At 47.0% G+C, this 19504-nt stretch overlaps 1 protein-coding gene across 1 annotated transcript; it reads left to right on the forward strand.

The window, feature by feature from the left end:
• The first annotated feature begins 171 nt into the window (after positions 1-171).
• On the forward strand, positions 172-19155 carry YIPF2 (Yip1 domain family member 2). Its single transcript, XM_068274326.1, has 8 exons — positions 172-276; positions 1759-1901; positions 6457-6537; positions 8446-8533; positions 11612-11728; positions 11815-11981; positions 15049-15231; positions 18855-19155. Exons 1-8 carry the CDS (start codon positions 246-248, stop codon positions 18951-18953), a joined length of 909 nt encoding a protein of 302 aa, XP_068130427.1. The 5' UTR covers positions 172-245; the 3' UTR covers positions 18954-19155.
• Positions 19156-19504: the final 349 nt, after the last annotated feature.

Raw genomic sequence — 19504 nt, forward strand, 5'->3', positions numbered from 1 at the left:
GAAGGCACAAATAGAGGCTCAGGGAGCGTCCACTGTATTTCAGAATATACAGCATAGCAGTCGTCTGTAAACACAAGAGCTCAGAAGTGTATACCTGGAGAGGGAGAGTCATGCCCCCCCTCCCCCTCGGTTCACGGCGCAGGTGGTACAGTCCAGGAAGTGGTGACGCGGCCGCTGGAGATGAAGCACTCGGTTGGGATGAGCTTGCTGTGGTCACGTGACCGGTGAGATGTCGCTCAGCTGCTATGGCTTCCTCAGACCAGCTTCACTTCCAAGGTATTATAATAGATAATATTATATTTTATTCTAGATAAAATATAGTTTTTAGTATTGTTACCAACCCTCCTCAGCTCTAATGCAAAACGCTCAAATGACACTCCTGCGCCAGTGTCCTATTCTACATGCTTGTCTCCTGGCGCATGTCACCTGTCCTAGGTAGATAGATGACTAGCTCTTGTCAAATAATGGTCTCAAGCCTGTGTTCCTATAGTGGGGTGATCGGAAATGTCGATTTCTGATTCAGATGAAATTTCTGCTTTCCGGAAAATGTCTTTCCAATTTCCACATATTTCTGAAGAATGTTCCCACTTTTTTGTTAATTTGTCAATAAAGTTAGTTAGGGGTGGGAAAGCCGCTATTTTTTGAGGATGTATGCTATTTTGTGGAAGCCATGTTTCTGCTTGGCCTAAAAGTACCGCGATGATCAGATTTATGCGGAAAAAATCTACAATCTCTGATTGGTCCAATACTTCAGAGTTCTGTGATTGGGCTACAATTTCCTAGTTGCTGTAATGTGGTATTTCCATGGATTTCCGTTTTACGCTGTGTTGACCCCATTTCGGTTCAGAAATTGGAAATTCCGCTGAAATTTTCCGACCATCTTTACTGTATCTCAGAGCTGCAGTCTCGTCAGAATGTATTGTCCTCCAATCCTTGTAGTGTGGTTACTAGTCTAGTTGTGGGAACCCACTGCTACTTCCTGCTTGAGGCAATATGGCTGTATTAGGCTTGCTGGTAGCTACTCAAATCTAAATTTAAATTAGCCAGCGCTGACCGCCTGGATCCAATGCACTCTACATACACGTCTCTCCCACACTTCCTCCTTCAACTTGAAGAGAGAGAGGGTGGGAGTGACGTGGAGCGCATTGGATCCAGGTGGTGGAATGGGTAAGTTTACCCCCCCCCCCTCCTCTCCTGTGGGCAACGCTGTTATAGCGATGTGACCTCTCAAAGCTCGCTGCACCGTGTCTGCACATTAGTATAGGGCTGCTGAGGCTTCTGCGGAAATAGCTGAGCCTGATTGGGTCCATGCTACTGTGCATGCCTTAGCTGCCCGGTTTTGCAGAGGGGACAGCGCTGGAACCGGCTGGTGGAGGACGGGGGGAGGCTCTGTATTATCCAGAGGCTTCTCTCTAGTGAGCTGAGGACCCCTCTGTGGCACTTTCTTTTCCCTACAGGTGCATTTTTTTAATTTAAATTTTGAAAGAAATGTAGTCCAGTCATTACAACTCTTATCTATTACAAGGATTAACCAAAACACATTATTTTAACTCACCTGGTTTGTATTTATGTGCAGTCATTCCGCAGTGGAAACTTACTAGTCTAGGTACACATTTGCTATCGGTGGATGTATTTGTGCAGGTGTTAAAAATGAGTAACAATGGATTCTGCTCTGTGCTTTCAATAACTTTATTTATTTAATTCTCACTGGGTGCTGTTCATACTACTCTCTGTATTTTCTTTATGATCTCTGCACAGAATTTGAAGAGGCCGCTGTTCTTCTTTCTGAAAATCCAAATGCAACAACCAAGAGCAGCAGTGATGAGACGAGGCCACAGCATGCCACGCTGCACATGGGGGGCGACAGTGAGGGGGATGAGGAGGAGACAGATCAGACTGAGGTAAGTATGGCACCGCATGCTGTCCCCGCCTCTTTATCATGCTGGGATTAAAGTACTGCGCTCATACATTTTGTGATTTCCACATGGACAGTTTTTAATAGCTTTGAAGCTGTGTCAAACAATCCCTTGAATGGAAACTTGGACGGAAGTTCCCACCATGCTTTGCAAGTCTTACTACTCCCCTCTCCACAGAGCAGATCACACTACTCAGCTGGGAGCCAAGCTGCCTACAGTGTACACCGACTGTTCCAATACTGCCACCTGAGGAACCCATATCATTGTTTCTGGTGACAAATGTTGCCTATGTATACATAGGATAAAGAACACCTGAAATGAGAGCGATATGGAGGCTGCCATTTAATTTCCTTATCAGTGCAAATTGCCTGGCTGTCCTGCTGATCCTCTGCCAGGAGGAATACCGACTAAAAGCTTGTACAATTAGCTAGCTGACTTGGGGGTTGATTCACTTTGTAGGATAAGATCCCCGCACTTTGGCCCAATAGGCTGCCTGTCAAGTGCAGGGATCTCATCCTACAAAGTCACTGGACCTGACAGGATCCAGAGTGGAGCAGCCGTTAGTTTTGGTGGGATCGCGAGTAAGTTAGTAGTGCATGCTACAGCGTGAGTGTGCACTACTCGGAAAATGTTACTTGCTCTGCCACACTAAGCTGTGCTGCTTGAGCAGTGTGTAACTTAGTGAATCAACCCCTACTGAGTTGTCTGTGAGCCAGATGTAGCCATCAAAAGAGCCACATCTGGCTTCCGAGCCATAGGTTCCCTACCCCTGCTCTAAATGCATATTGCCTCATGGGGATCGGGACCCGATCCCTTGGACAACATTTTACAGCCAAGGCTGACAGACCCAATACTAGTCTTTAGGCTAGCATTGTGTTCAGTTCCTCCTATGAAGGGGTGGAGCAGCCCGGGAGTGACGTCATGCAGGGTAAGTGTGGGAGACCAATGTTTTCGGTCGTTGCTCACCTGGAGCGCACTGCCAGGTCGCATTGCTGGCTGAAAATGGCCGGGGGCTACCATACACAGGCTGAACTCTTGGCAGAGGCGGCTGAGTTTCATCTAGTATGCGTGTGGAGCTTTAGCCATGGACCCCCATTAAATGTGCAGATCAGGTGTTTCTGACTGAAGTCTGACTGGATTTGCATCATGCTTGTTTCAGGTGTGTGATTCAAACACTACTGAAGCCAAAGAGATTAGCAGGATGCCAGTCGACTGGTATTGTTTAACAGATTTCCTTTAAAAGGACTCAGCAAATAGAAATATTTATACATACCTGGAGCTTCCTCCAGCCCTATACTCTCCGATCGCTCCCACAATGTATGCAGCTCTGGTACCAGGTCCCCGCACTTCCGTCAGTCGACTCCAGTCTACGCAGAAGTGCGCTCTTTGCATATCTCTCCAGCAGCCACTTGAGAGATACGTAGAGGGCACACTTATTTCATCAGACTGTCTCCGACTGACGGAAGTGCGTGGACCTGGTATTGGCGCTGCAGAAGACTGAGGACGGCGATGTGGGAGCGATCGGAGAGTATGGGGCTGGAGGAAGCTCCATGTATGTATAAATCTTTCTATTTGCATGAGCTTTGGTACACTTTAAGGAAGATAATTTCATCTTCTCATGAATAAGAAATATCATCTGTACTTATGGACATTGGAGGCTGTTGGTTGGGAGATTGTACCTTTATTAAATTTAATAATTCTGTAAAGGTGGTCACTAACGGTACAATATTTTCATCAGATGCGATCTTTCGATGCAATACTTACAATCGAATTGTACAGAAAACAGCGCCGTTTGGTGAAAATAAATGTGAGACTATTCTTTGGTCGGTTGGAACAAAAAATTCCGTTGATTCGAAAGTTGGATTTTACGATTGTATCTGAAGAGAGAAAATGCCCTAATCGACCTGTTTATGGGAACGATCTATGATTACCTGCTGATTACTTTTGATGGTAAAAAGTGCATTGAAGGATCGCATCTGATGAAAAAATTGTATCATTAATGGGCTCTTTAAAGGACAACTGATGTGAGAAGACTATAGAAGCTGCCATGTTTATTTCCTTTTAAACAATACCAGTTGCCTGGCAGCCCTGTTGCTCTTTTTGGCTGCAGTAGTGTCTGAATCACACCAGTAACAAGCATGCAGCTAATCTTGTCAGATCTGACAATAATGTCAGAAACACCTGATCTGCTGCATGCTTGTTCTGGGGCTATGGCTGAAAGTATTAGAGGCAGAGGGTCAGCAGAGCTGCCAGGCAACTGGTATTGCTTAAAAGGAAATAAACATGGTAGCCTCTAAATACCTCTCTCTTCAGTTGTCCTTTAACCACTTGACGACCAGCTAACGCCGATCGGCGTAAACTGGTCGTCTGCGGGTTACCATGGAAACGGCCGCTCGATCGAGCGGCCTTTCCATGTCAGTTCACGGAGGGTGTCTCCGTGAACAGCCGGAGAGCCGCCGATCGCGGCTCGCCGGCAAAATGTAAACACGCGGGGAAGAAATCCCCGCTGTTTACATCATACGGCGCTGCTGCGCAGCAGCGCCGTAAGGCAGATCGGCGATCCCCGGCCGGGGATCGCCGGCATCTGATAGGCGGAAGCCTATCCTTCAATGCGCAGGACGGAACTCCGTCCTGCGCATTACGGAGAGAGGGAGGGAGGTAAGGAGGCAGAGGGCGTAAATGGCTGCGGAGGGGGGCTTTGAGGAGCCCCCCCCCCCCGCAAAACGCAGATGGCCGGCGGCGATCAGACCCCCCCCGGCAGGACATCCCCCTAGTGGGGAAAAAGGGTGGGGGGAAGTCTGATCGCCCTGGCATAATACTGATCTGTGCTGCGGGCTGGAGAGCCCACGCAGCACAGATCAGCCAATACAGCCCTGGTCGGCAAGTGGTTAATATATATGGACGGTTATTGGCCTCAATTCACTAAGATCATGCTGGAGATCAGGGAAGAGAAAACTTACCTCCACACAGTCAGAGAGTTATCTTATCTCTTCATTCCTTAAGTTACCTCCTCTGTAGTTATTTTCACACGCAGTTAATTAACAGCCTGTCTTTAACTTTAGAATTCTGGAGTTATTTTAAGGATCGAAGAGTTAACTTAAAGACGGAAGAGATAACTTTAGGTTTGCCTGAGGTAAAATGTTTCCTGAATACTACATGCCTCATCACCATGGTGATAACTCTAGAAACGTTATTAAAGGGTAACTGAAGAGAGGTATGTAGAAGCTGCCATGTTTATTTCCTTATAAGCAATGCCAGTTGCCTGGCAGCCCTGCTGACCCTCTGCCTCTAATACTTTCAGCCATAGACCCCGAGCAAGCATGCAGCAGATCAGGTGTTTCTGCCATTATTGTCAGATTTGGCAGATTAGCTGCATGCTTTTTTCTTGTGCTTTTCAGACACTTCTACAGCCAAACAGGCCAGCAGGGCTGCTGGGGAACTGGTATTGTTTAAAAGGAAATACATATGGCAGCCTCCATAGTCTTCTCACTTCAGTTGTCCTTTAAAGACAGGAGATAAGCTTAGTGAATTGAGGCAGGTACAACTGCCTACTATAATGTGTTGCAGCTAGCCAGCTCTCACATAAAGGCAACCTGCCAATATCAGCAGGATATAGGCGTCATAAAATACCGTACATCTGTTCTACTTTCTTAGCCACACCCTTTATCTTTTTTGCTTTGTACTTTTATATTTGACATTTTACAATGTTCTCTGACTATTATACATCTCTAGATAATTATCTAGCCTGTATATGGGTGTTCCCCTGACATCAGTGTCCGCCACAACTGGAGAATCCTCAGTCAATGATTATTGTATCTTAGTGGGTCTCCTGCTCGTCCTTCCTCTTACCTCTTTCATAGGCAGGACAGGCTGCTCATCAGAGAGTCTGGTAGAGGGGGGGGGGTGATTATGAGTAAACTGACCACAATGATGGATGTTCAGTTGGTTTGTCAATCAGTGATCAGGAAAGACTGTTCTGTGGAAGAGAGGACTGGAGTGTGAACAGGGGGGGGGGGGGGGGGGTTTCAGCAAGCCAGATATTTAGAGACACCTGAGCGACCACAGAGCGCGTTGCTCGCTCCTTCTGAGCTCTGTCATTAAAGTGGAGATGCGCACACATCGGTGCATGCAATCTCCTGCAAAACCCTGCCCCAGGACTGTACGCCATTTGATGTTAGGCCGTCCTGGGGCTGCCCCCGCGCTCTCGCCCATTGGCGTTAGGCGGACGTTAAGTTGTTAATTGGCTTCCCCCTAAATTGGCCCTACACTATGATACATACACTACACGATACATACATACGACTATGGTAGGGATTCGATTGTGAGACCCTCTGAGGGACAGTTAATGACATGACAATATACTCTGTACAGCGCTGCGTAATATGTCGGCACTACATAAATACTAAAATAAATAGCCTCCTATTGTCCATCGATCACTAGTGATTGAGGGTTGTGCCTCTCTAAATAGAGGACTCTGGTTACTGTTGCTATAACATTGCCGCACACTGCCAGACCCACCATTTCTCTTCTCTCATTCCAGCTCCTCGCTCCAGAGAAGAAACCTTCTGGATTCTGGACTTTCCAGTACTATCAAGACCTCTTTGATGTAGACACTTACCAGGTAATGGGGAAAGAGCAACTTGCTAATTTAAGAGGTTGGTTATGGGTTCAGTATAGCGTTACCATTATCAGTCCACTTGTCTGTTGTGGGACTTGGAGCCCCCCCCCCCCCTCCTCTCCCCAGCTCACTAAATTGTAATCCCTTCACCTAAAGCAAAGAAATGGGGAGGGTTTACTGAGTATAATTCATATCCTTTCAATCAGTGCTAAGCCGGGGCCCAAGTTCAGTTTTTGCCACCTGAGTGGTATTCATGCAGGAGGGGGCAGCTGTCAAGTGACTTCTACATGGAGGCAACATAGGGGTATAGCGGGCTCAGAGTGAGGGATGTGGTTTGGACTACCCAGTGTCCAAACAGGAACCTAATTAATATTGAGTGGAAACCTCAGAGTTGGACCTTTCTTCTTGTGATGGTCCTGTTGGATTATCCTTCACATGAACCCTGTTAGCTTATTCTCCCCATATACACTACTGGCTTATCCTCCCTACAGTGGTTTGCAAAAGTATTTGGCCCCCTTGAAGTTTTCCACATTTTGTCACATTACTGCCACAGACATGCATCAATTTTATTGGAATGCCACGTGAAAGTCCAATACAAAGTGGTGTACATGTGAGAAGTGGACCGAAAACCATACATGATTCCAAACATTTTTACAAATGACTGCAAAGTAGGGTGTGCGTAATTATTCAGCCCCCTTTGGTATGAGTGCAGTCGGTTGCCCATAGACATTGCCTGATGAGTGCTAATGACTAAATAGAGTGCATCTGTGTGTAATCTAATGTCCGTACAAATACAGCTGCTCTGTGACGGCCTCAGAGATTGTCTAAGAGAATATTGGGAGCAACAACACCATGGAGTCCAAAGAACACACCAGACAGGTCAGGGGTAAAGTTATTGAGAAATTTTAAAGCAGGCTTGGGCTACAAAAAGGTTTCCAAAGCCTTGAACATCTCACGGAGCACTGTTCAAGCGATCATTCCGAAATGGAAGGAGTATGGCACAACTGTAAACCTACCAAGACAAGGCCGTCCACCTAAAAACCATCCCCACTGTCAAATGTGGTGGTGGCAGCATCATGCTCTGGGGGTGCTACTCTTCAGCAGGGACAGGGAAGCTAGTCAGAGTTGATGGGAAGATGGATGGAGCCAAATACAGGGCAATCTTGAAAGAAAACCTCTTGAAGTCTGCAAAAGACTTGAGACTGGGGCAGAGGTTCACCTTCCAGCAGGACAACAACCCTAAACATAAAGCCAGGGCAACAATGGAATGGTTTAAAACAAAACATATCCATGTGTTAGAATGGCCCAGTCAAAGTCCAGATCTAAATCCAATCGAGAATCTGTGGCAAGATCTGAAAACTGCTGTTCACAAACGCTGTCCATCTAATCTGACTGAGCTGGAGCGGTTTTGCAAAGAAGAATGGGCAAGGATTCCAGTCTCTAGATGTGCAAAGCTGGTAGAGACATACCCTAAAAGACTGGCAGCTGTAATTGCAGCAAAAGGTGCTTCTACAAAGTATTGACTTCTACAAAGTATTGACGCTGAATAATTACGCACACCCCACTTTGCAGTTATTTTATTTTTTGTAATGTTTGGAATCATGTATGATTTTCATTCCACTTCTCACATGTGCACCACTTTATTGGTCTTTCACGTGGAATTCCAATAAAATTAATTCATGTTTGTGGCAGTAATATGACAGAATGTGGAAAACTTCAAGGGGGCCGAATACTTTTGCAAGCCACTGTATATTCCCAGGTCGGGCACATACATGTGTGACGCTTCCAGGCCTGCAGTGCCCAGCTCTGCTCTGACAGGAAGTGCTGCTCTAGATGTAGCCCAGGAAGATGAGCTTCAGCTTGCTTTTTGAGAACTGTCAGGAAATCTATAATTACTCTCTTTTCCTTTAGGTGCTGGACAGGATCCGAGCTTCCTTTATCCCCATTCCTGGGAGAAACTTTGTCCGGCATCATCTGCGAAACAATCCAGATCTTTATGGTAGGTTGGACACCTGCTGGCTGAGGTGTACTGTACTGTTGTCTCGCTCTCACAATTGGATCAGCCGCTGTCATTAGATGCAGCAGTATTACAGCTACAAGGAGGATGACGCCTTCTGTCCTATTACATGAAAGCCCTGGTTTACACTCCCAGATTTTATATTTTTAGTAAAGATGGGTAAGGGACCATGTCATTACACAATTTCATATCTTTATTGTAAGATTGCAGAGAGAAACAATATTGCATCATAATGTATATGTTTCAAGATGGTGGCAATCTGACAATTATACAATATGTGTAGCGCATATAATGTCTAATAAAATAGTATATATATATATATATATATATATATATATATATATATATATATATATATATATATATATATATATATATATATATATATATATATATATATATATATATATATATATATATATATATATATATATATATATATATATATATACATGAAACATTGGTCGGGTACATGGCATTTAGTGGGTCATCACCCTATATGGTTACGATATGGTACAGTTCAGGGTCTGGTCTTAAGTATAATATATTTTGCAGTCCTTGAATATCAGCATATTGGATCCAAGGATCCCACGTCAATCTGTCACACATCGTGGCCAACATGCGTTCATATAGCAATAGTCTGTGGATCACGGGTGTAAGGGTTGGTTTGGTCCATTGAGAGGCAAGATATGATTTGGCTGCCATGACTATAAATTGAAGTAGCCTATGAACTGTGTATTTAATACCCTCTTTTTTTTATGGCCCAGAAGGATGCACAGTTTCATATTTGATGCAGCTTGTCCCAGGGCTGTGGAGTCGGTCCAAAAATCCACCGACTCCGACTCCTCAGTTTAAGATTCCTCCGACTCCGACTCCTAATTTGCATATTACAATTTTGTTGATTAAAAGTATGTAACATGAAATTCGTCTCTTAACTGCCAACGCTTAGGAATTTTACAAGACAACTGAAGTGAGAAGGATATGTAGACTAGTATATTTATTCCCTTTAGACTAAAACTAATCCTTGGTAAGAGTACTTGTAAAAGGTACAACCGGAACAAAGAACATCTATCAGACCCTAGGCAATGTAAGTGTGGGTACATGTAAGAATGATGTGCAGGTACTCTGCAGGGGAATGAGGAGATTGTAAACAGACAACACCTCTGTGTTCAATGTGCACAGCATTCTCAGTGGATTCCCTGCAGCTCTGTGGGGAGTGCATATGTAGAGTATAGTACTACTGTGTAACAAAGTAAACCTGAGACAGATGAAATAAAGTTTTATACATACCTGGGGCTTCCTCCAGCCGCCTTCAGGATAATCAGTCCCTCGCTGTCCTCCTCCACCACCTGGATCTTCTGCTATGAGTCCAGGTACTTGAGCCAGTCAGGCGTAGTGCGCATGCACACACTCCGCCGCCAGGAGCATACTACACATGTGCAGCACTATTGTGCAGGTGCAGAATGTTCCTGGCGGTGGGAGCGGCATGCGGCCGGACTGCGCTGACTGGCTGAATTACCAGGACTCATAGCAGAAGATTCGGGTGGTGGAGGACAGCGAGGGACTGATTAGCCTGAAGGGGGCTGGAGGAAGCCCCAGGTATGTATAAAACTTTACTTTTCATCCGTCTCAGTTACCCTTTAATTTGTAGTCACCAAACCAAATTTTAATAACATATCAAATTATTTGATTTCATGAGCAAAGGGAGTGCATACATTTGCATAAATCAGCATCAATGCAGAATTATCTCCATCTCGTTGACCATCTCTATTAGTGACACAGCTACACATCAGGCTTTATTCTTACAGCATAGATGTTATTTAGTATATATAAGAGATTCCTGTGTACACATCATATATACAGTCACAATCAGATATGTATATCTGACCTTAAAAATACGGGGACTGCTTTATTGAAGCAGCACAAGTAACTAATTTTGATTGGTTTATTTCATTTTTGTGGACAAAGCACAGCTATTACTGTATATATACTGTATATATACATTATTTTTAATGACTATTATCTGAGAAATAGAACATTTTATCATATTTTCTATTTTAATTACAGTTACAAATTCATTAGGAGTCGGTGCATTTTTTTCCGACTCCGACTCCAGGCACCCACAATTGCCCGACTCCACGACTCCGACTCCACGACTCCGACTCCACAGCCCTGGCTTGTCCAGAGACATTCCCTCTAGAAAAGTCAGTCATGTGACCCAGACAGCCATTCAAAAAGGCTTGTAGCTGCAAGGAGATTGGGTGTTCCCTAGCTAGGCAGTCATTCCCATTGCTAAGAACAGAGATGCCTCCACTCCCCCCTGATGCTTACAGGTCAGCGTTGTGTGGACAGTATTATAGCTACACCAGATTGGTATCATTCATTTCTTACTAGCAGAGGAAACAAGCTGGGTCAGGATATCAGTGCTGCTATGGAAAGACTGACTGGCGCCCCCTACCTGTCTACTTTATATGGCTATTGATGGTGTAGGGCAGGGATGTCAAACCGGTCCTATGAGGGCCGAGGTCCTCACACATTTTTGACCCAGATCAAAATAATTAATGGGTCTGAATCAGGAAAGGTGTGGTCCATCAGGTAGAACACATTTCTCCGTCCATCCTAAACACTGGCATGGATCTGGCCCTCCAGGCCGGGAGTTTGACACCTGTGGTGTAGGGGGAGGAGTCTGGCCAGCTGTTTTTCCATTAAAATTGTTCTGGCGTCTCAACAGAAAATGAGCTACAGAATGCAGCCAATCAGGTTATTTCACAATAGTAAAACATCCAGATGTGCAATGCACAAAACACTGCATTGCTGATTAACACAGACTTACTTTCATATACATTAAAAGAAATAGGAGGCTTAACTAGGGCATTAACCTGACCCTGTATCAAGAGGGATGGGCAGCAGGTGCGCACAGACTTTCAATAGATGTCAAGGTGAAATCTGGAAGTCCAGGAATGACAGTATTGTGATTGGATCTGCATTGAAGCTCTCCTCGGTCACTGTTTGCCTGAATTGTCACCTCTGCCATTGTTCAGCATGTCCATCTCTTTGCAGGGCCTTTCTGGATCTGTGCCACGCTGGTGATCACCGTGGCCGTGGTGGGGAATCTGGCTACCTTTATCCAGGAACATGACAAGCGCGAGTACAATTACAGCCCGCAGTTCCATAAGGGTGAATGTCGCTATTGTGTGTGTGACTTGGTGTCTCCTCCACTCTCAGAGGACAGCATGGCTGACGTCTTCCATTCTCCATTACAGTGACTGTTGCTGGGATTGCCATATACAGCTATGCATGGCTGGTGCCTCTGGCTCTATGGGGGGTTCTGCAGTGGAGGAAAGGAGTAAGCCAAACCGTTGGAACCTTCACCTTCATGGAGACCGTGTGTGTTTATGGCTACTCTCTGTCCGCATACATTCCTTCCACAGTGAGTATGGCCTGATGCCGCGGTAGGTAGAATCTATGCCGCATCTGCAGCTCTCAAGTTCTGATGTGTGGTAGCTTGTATGCCACAGCTTACCGCTGTCCCGGGCAGATCGCTGTGACGGCAGGCTCGGCTATCATATCACAGCTGAGCTACCTTGTCTTGGTAAGGAGCCAGTTTCATTGGCTTCTTACTAGGTGATCACTGTGAGCCAATCACTGTGATCAAAAATCGGCTGCATGAAAAAGGCTTTGGTCCTTCAAGAGACTGAGATGAGTGCAGTTTTTTACTTACCCGGGGCTTCTTCCAGCCCCATAAGCAGGGATGTGTCCCTCGCTGTTCTCAGCGCCGCTGTTGTCACGCAGTCAACCCGCGGTAAGCGGCTCAGTCAGACTCAGTCTGACTGATGTCAGCCGGGCCCCTCTGTGCTTGCGCAGAAGGTCTGCCGCTGATGTCACTGAGCCGCTTACTGCGGCTGAATGGGGCATCGTAGGAGGATGGCAAGGAACACAGCCATGCTTAAAGAGGATCTGTAACGTCAAAACATCCCCTGGGGGGCACTCAACTCGGGTGGGGGAAGCCTCCGGATCCTAATGAGGCTTCCCACACCGTCCTCGGTCCCTCAGGGGTCTCGCTGCAGCCCTCCGTGCAAGATGACGTCAATATTTACCTTCCCGGCTCCTGCGCAGGCGCTCTGACGGCTGTCGACTCCGAAGTAGGCGGAAATACCCGATCGCCGTCGGGTCTGCTCTTCTGCGCAGGCGCAAGTTTCCGGCGCAGTGTTTTATGGCTGTAATTACTTATCAGTGAGGGTTATGCCATAGTCTGACCCAGTTTGACCCGGACAGAAACTATCACTTACATACCTGATATTTAACTCTTTCAGGCACAGAAAACAAAACAAAAAAAGAACACAGCCTAGTTATGTGTGTACTTGGCACTGTACATACACGTCTATCTCATCATGTCACCTCGGGTATCCTTTAACCTCTAGCTGACTGCGTCACACTGATGGGTGTGGCCATGGCAACATCCCTAGGACCTCCTAACGCCGATCAGCGTAAGGTCCCGCGGGCCGGTTTTGCAGGAGATCTCTGCTTGAATGACTGAGTTCCGCTCCGTCATCCGACTCCCAGAGGAGATCGCCGCTAGGAGACTGTTAGATGGCGAAACCGCCATCTAATTAGTCTGTACAGCACTGCGATCCATGGCAACGCTGTACTGGGGACAGCCGTGCGACGCGGCTTCCCCCCTGGGGGAGACAGACGTGATTGGCTGTCATAGGCTGAAGCCTATGACAGCAGATCATGGGGATTGACTGGTGGGCCTAGGGAAAAAAATAACAAAGGGAAAAATGTATTAGAAAAATAATACATTTGTGAAAAAAAGCTCTGTTGGTGGGGAGAAAAGGAGGGGAGGGGATCACTTGTGTGCTGACATGTACGGCGCTGCAGTGGCTTATTAAGTGAAAAATGGCCTGGTCTTTATGTGGGTTTAACACTGCGGTCCTCAAGTGGTTAAAGTAAACCGGTGAGATCCACAGGAAGAAAAACTCTGATAGTCTCCTCTGTAGAGGAAAGTCTCTGGATACTCCACTGGCTCCCCCTCGACCCATCCAGTGCGGAGACACTCTGGAAGTTTGCGGCCCATCCCACCCTGGACGCTCTGCGCAGGATGCTTTGTGTCTGCACTGTAGCACAGAGTCACTCGGGCTCAGCGGAAAAAGCCATGCCCGACTGGCTCTGTGGTGCAGCGCATGGCCTCCTGATGGGAGTGCGGGAGCACGCACTGGCAGACAAAGCCCTTATAGAAGTGGTTCGAGGGAAAGAGGGACTGCACAGAAGTGCGGCTCACGTACCACAATGGATTCCACTCATCCATTGCAGATTGACAAGTGTGAATGGCTCTGATATATAAAATAGGACCTGTCGGTTTTGCGATGAGCGAAGTACGAACAAAAAAATTTCCATTCTCGGCTTAAAGGGACACTTAAGCCAGAAAAAAATGAGTTTTACTCACCTGGGGCTTCTACCAGCCCCCTGCAGCAGTCCTGTGCCCTCGCAGCCACTCACTAATCCTCTGGTCCCCGCTGCCAGCTAGTTTCGTTTTTGCCGACAGGCCCGTCAGGACTGGCGATGCGTAGCTTTGTCCGCATTCCCGACTGTAATTAGCGCTATTGTACGCGTTGCCGCATTACACACGCATAGATATGCGGCAATGCGTATTTTGGTACGCGTTGCGTCCCGCAATAGCGCTAATTACAGTCGGGAATGCGGAGAAAGATACGTGTGGCCAGTCCTGACGGGCCTGTCGGCAAAAACGAAACTAGCTGGCAGAGGGGAACCAGAGGATTAGTGAGTGGCTGCGAGGGCACAGGACTGCTGCAGGGGGCTGGTAGAAGCCCCAGGTGAGTAAAACTCTTTTTTTTTTTTTTTTTTTTTTTTTTTTTTCCTGGCTTAACCTGCCTGGCGTTCTATTAAGATCGCCAGAGAGGCTGCGGGAGGGTTTTTTTTTAATAAAAAAAACAACTATTTCATGCAGCCAACTGAAAGTTGGCTGCATGAAAGCCCACTAGAGGGCGCTCCGGAGGCGATCTTCTGATCGCCTCCGGCGGCAAGAAATAACACGGAAGGCCGCAATGAGCGGCCTTCCGTGTTTCGCTTACCTCGGAGTGACGTCATGGACGTCAGCCGCCTCCGATCCAGCCCTTAGCGCTGGCCGGAACTTTTTGTTCCGGCTACGCTGGGCTCAGGCGGCTGGGGGGGACCCTCTTTCGACCACTGCATGCGGCGGATCGCCGCACTGCAGCGGCGATCAGGCAGCACACGCGGCTGGCAAAGTGCCGGCTGCGTGTGCTGCTTTTTATTTCAGCCAAATCGGCCCAGCAGGGCCTGAGCGGCAGGCTCCGGCGGTACTGGACGAGCTGAGCTCGTCCAGACCGCCCAGCAGGTTAAGGTTCACTTGAAGTGGGAACAGAGCCTTAGTCCTGTAACTATATTCTCTATTCTTTTTGTTAATCCTGATTATTGGGGGTGAATGGCTGTAACTATACTCTGTATTCTCTCCACAGCTACTTTGTGTATTCCCAAATGAGATATTCCGCTGGATCATTCTCCTGCTGGCCATGTGCCTCTCCGCCATGGTCCTTGTCCTGGCTTTCTGGCCGCACGTCAGGAAGGACAACAAGATGATGGCTATAGGCATAGTGACGAGCATGGTGCTGCTGCATGTGCTGCTGGCTGTGGGCTGCAAGGTGCGTATATCTGCAGAAAAGGGCTGGGGGCTCATTGCACCGCCACTGGCGGGAGGTTTGCTTTACATATGCAGTATAATCTGATTATAGTAATCACTAAGGGCTGGTGCACACCAAGAGCGGTTCTGAGAGTTTTTAAAAATGCTTGCGGGTTGAAAAGTGCTTGGCTAATGTATTTCAATGGGCTGGTGCACACCAGAGCGGCTCGTTTTTCCCCAAACGCAAACTCTGGTCCTGCAGCATTTTTGCTGATTTGAGGCGTTTCTGCCTCAATGTTACGTATAGGAAAGTGGAAAACCGCTCTGAAAAACGCTAGATCAGAGCGGTTTTCTAAGCGGTTTTGTTACAGTAGCTGTTCAGTTACAGCTTTACTGTAACAAAATATAAAAAATGCTACACAAACGCACCACAAAACACTAGGCATGTGTAGAAAATCTCTCTAAACATGCCTAGAATCTCTGAAAAACTGCGTCAAAAACCGCTAGCATTTGCGGATATGCAAGAGGTTTTTGGTGTGCACTGGCCCTAAAGGACCAGGAAAAGTGTTTTACTAGATCAGAAATTGTCCTAGCAATGGCCCAGCATGCCCTGGTACATTCTCTGCTGCAAAGGACCAACTCTGTCATCTCATTGGATGTACAGTACAAGCACTTGCACATTTGGTGGACTACAAGGTTATGTATACCTTAGGGCTGCATAGCCAGGCTGGACAAATTGCTGGTACAGTATATAGGGCTCTTTAAAAATTGCAGCCATCACTGAATAGAGGCAGCCACTCACTTCCTGTGAGGAAGGGACTTGCAGCACATATCCTGCAAAACTTTCTGCTCACACTAAGGCCTAGTGCACACCAGAGCGGTTCTGCTGCGGTTTGCGATCCGCTTGCGGGTACGGATCTGCTAGGGTAATGTATTTCAATGGGCTGGTGCACACCAGAGCGGGAGGCGTTTTGCAGAAACGCATACTCCCGGGCTGCTGCAGATTTTGGATTGCGGATGCGTTTCTGCCTCAATGTTAAGTATAGGAAAACCGCAAACCGCTCTGAAAAACGGCACTTCAGAGCGGTTTGCCAGGCGGTTTTTGTTACAGTAGCTGTTCAGTAACAGCTTTACTGTAACAATACATGAAATCTACTACACCAAAAACGCTTCACAAAACCGCAAAATGCTAGCTGAAACGCTGCAGAAAAATAAGAAAAAGCGTTTCAAAATCTGCTAGCATTTTGCGGATCTGCTAGCGGTTTTTGGTGTGCACCAGGCCTTAGAGTCAATCTTGAAGCCTCTCTTAAAAATGCAGCCAATCGTGATAAGCCACTTGTATCTTTAATGCGAGTAGCTCAAATACCTCTGTGGGCGGGACTTAGCACTCTCCTCTCCACTCTCCTTAGTTTTGCAGTGAGTAGGCCCACTCTAAACTGCACTTCTAGTGACAGTAGCCTGTATTGCACTCCACACGATACCGGGAGTGTCACTGCTAACATAGGAAGAGATACCTGGGAGTGCGTACAATCCTGTGGGAGAGCTGTGATGATACTTTTATCGGTGACTGCAAAGTGGAATTGGAACCCCTCATCCTCTTGTTTATATTTCCATTATTCCTCAATTTCCCCAGGCTGCTTATTGTACTGTATACCCAGCTCCGGTGCCATTCTTCGTGTCTTACAAATGTTATCAGGCATCAATTCGCTTGCAACCAGCCTGAAGAGAGCAGCTGACCATGGGTTTCTCACTGACATGTGACGCATGCTCTGCCCACTGACATGTGACGCATGCTCTGCCCACTGACATGTGACGCATGCTCTGCCCACTGACATGTGACGCATGCTCTGCCCACTGACATGTGACGCATGCTCTGCCCACTGACATGTGACGCATGCTCCGCCCACTGTTACTATAACCAGTCAGCATCACGTAGGGGCCAAAAAACGTTTACTGTAACAGAAGTTTTATTAGAGTTTACTATACCAGGAGTTGCTCCCATAGACTTATAATGGAGATTGGCCGGGACCTGGAGAGGTAGTTTACTATACCCAAATGTTTACTATATCAGAGTTAATTATAATGAGATTATACTGTTCACATATTTGCACTGCTCTAACTTACAGTCCTGCTGGAAGCATTTGGGAATACTGGATGTGCATCCCTCTCCACTGTGTTGTAAGAGGCCATGCAGCACACCTCATTGTGACTTGGCAGCCAAGCAAGCCTGCATGTCTCTACAGCGCTGCCAGTGGGATCCAACCCCCAGAACTGTAGCTCTAATAAAAGCCCCTTTATTGCACCTGTAGGGGAAAAAGTGCCCTAAATACATACTTACCTCAGTAGAAAGCTAATCCAGTGGCTTCCCCCGTTTCCCTCCACTTCGCTGTTCCAGCACTGAGACCCTCTGAAGCTGTTCCGCAGGGGCTATCCCATCCGCGATCCAGCACGGCCGCACTGCACAGGCATAGGACAGCTCGCGCCAGGGCAGTAGCACGAGGCCGCTAGTGCCTGGCTGTTTCCATTGTGTGTCAGTGCCGGCACCAATTGTCAGTGCGCCTGTGCAGACGGGCGGTGGAGCACAGTGGCAGGGGATGAAACGATGGAGCGGATATGCAGAGCCGGCCTTAGAGTACGCGGGGCCTGGGGCGAGCGTCATATGCGGGGCCTAGAGGCATAAGTGAAGGCCATGTACTGTACCACCACAGTCACGGGCTTGTCCACCTCTAAAGCAGTATGCCTTATTATTGTTTAAAAACTTGTTAAAGGCTCCTAAACCAACCAATACAGGAACAATTACAATACATAATGTAATCAAACTGTACCTATCCCTAGCTCCCCATGAAACCTAGCACCAATCCCCAGCCAGTCTGGAAGCTCCAATCTGAGCCCCCTCTCTCTCCAGTCCATGCTTGACTGACCTAAATGCCCCTGGGGCCCTCAGGCTGAGGCTCTTGCACGTTACCTTAATCTGACATTTGGCAAGCTTCATGTCAGTGCAGAAATTTATTACAAAAATGCAAACAGCATAGTACAGTAAAGCATGCTGAAGACGAAAACCTAAGCAATAAAAGGGAGGTTGGTGCAAAGTATAACGTGTAAAACAAAATAGGAAAATCTGAGTATTTGTAAATGACACACTGCTCAGAAAACAAACAGCTAGACTTCTGTAGACCTTTCCTTCACCACCACCAAAATGAGCATGGTATGGCGGGCATGACATGCGGGGCCCTCTTCATGTGCGGGGTCTGGGGCGATCGCCCCACTTGCCACCCCCAAAGGCCGCCTCTGGGATATGCAACGGAGTGAGGCCTGAGCCAATGGGCTTTTACTGCACCATTCTACAGCCGCTCCTGTGTGAACTGGAGTATTAGTGTATTTGGGGTATACACATTCAGGATACATTTTACCAGGAATTATGTTTTGTGATTGTTTCGGGTAAAAGTGCACCTGTGATCTGTCCTAGCGGCACATTTAACCCTATCGAGAGGGAGGGTGAGGAGTCCCGCTGTAGCTGACGGTTTCATCCAACTCGGCAGTCCATAAATGATTGTTTAAGGTGACCGTAATCTCTCCTGTATGTAGCTAAGGTGTTGCCTTGGAGACACTGCACTGTGTCTAATAATGTTGTTCTGTCTCTCACAGGCATACTTTTTCCAGACTGTAGAAGCAGGAAGAACAGACCCCTCTCTTATCACTCCCACAACGAAGTCTCAGATTACACAGAAGCATACAGCGGCATAATGACTGGGGAAGGCGCTGCGTGTAGATCCTGCCAGCCTGTTGTAGGGCACTGTGTACACCACAGCAGGGGGAGGATTATGGGCCGAACAGGCCCTGCTCTGCACTCATCACATTCCCATCTTTATTTTCATTGGTCCAGATGATTTACTGATGTAGATAATTTAAGGTTTGGATAATAAAGAATATTCTTTTTCTCTTTTAACTCTTTAGCAGCCAATTTATTTAGAGGCTTGAAAGTGCTCTAGGCCAATTTATTTTAGCACATTATTTTAATGTATTTGTTACATGCCTATCTACTGGGTGGGGATACCTATCTAAATGTGCCCCCCCCCCCCCATATGTAAAAATGCTCTGGTCCTTAACATTCTTCAAACACACCTCGGGTTCTTTTTATCTGCATACAGAGGCTGGATCTGCCTATACAGCCCAGCCTCTGTTGCTATCCCAAACCCCACTAAGGTCCCCCTGCACTCTGCAATCCTGAATAAATCACAGCTGTGCTGTGAGGCTGTGTTTACATCTGTAGTGTCAGTTTCAGCTGTTCCCCCGCC

This window comes from Hyperolius riggenbachi, chromosome 3, assembly GCF_040937935.1.
Source record: "Hyperolius riggenbachi isolate aHypRig1 chromosome 3, aHypRig1.pri, whole genome shotgun sequence".
In the NCBI taxonomy this organism is placed as follows: domain Eukaryota; kingdom Metazoa; phylum Chordata; class Amphibia; order Anura; family Hyperoliidae; genus Hyperolius; species Hyperolius riggenbachi.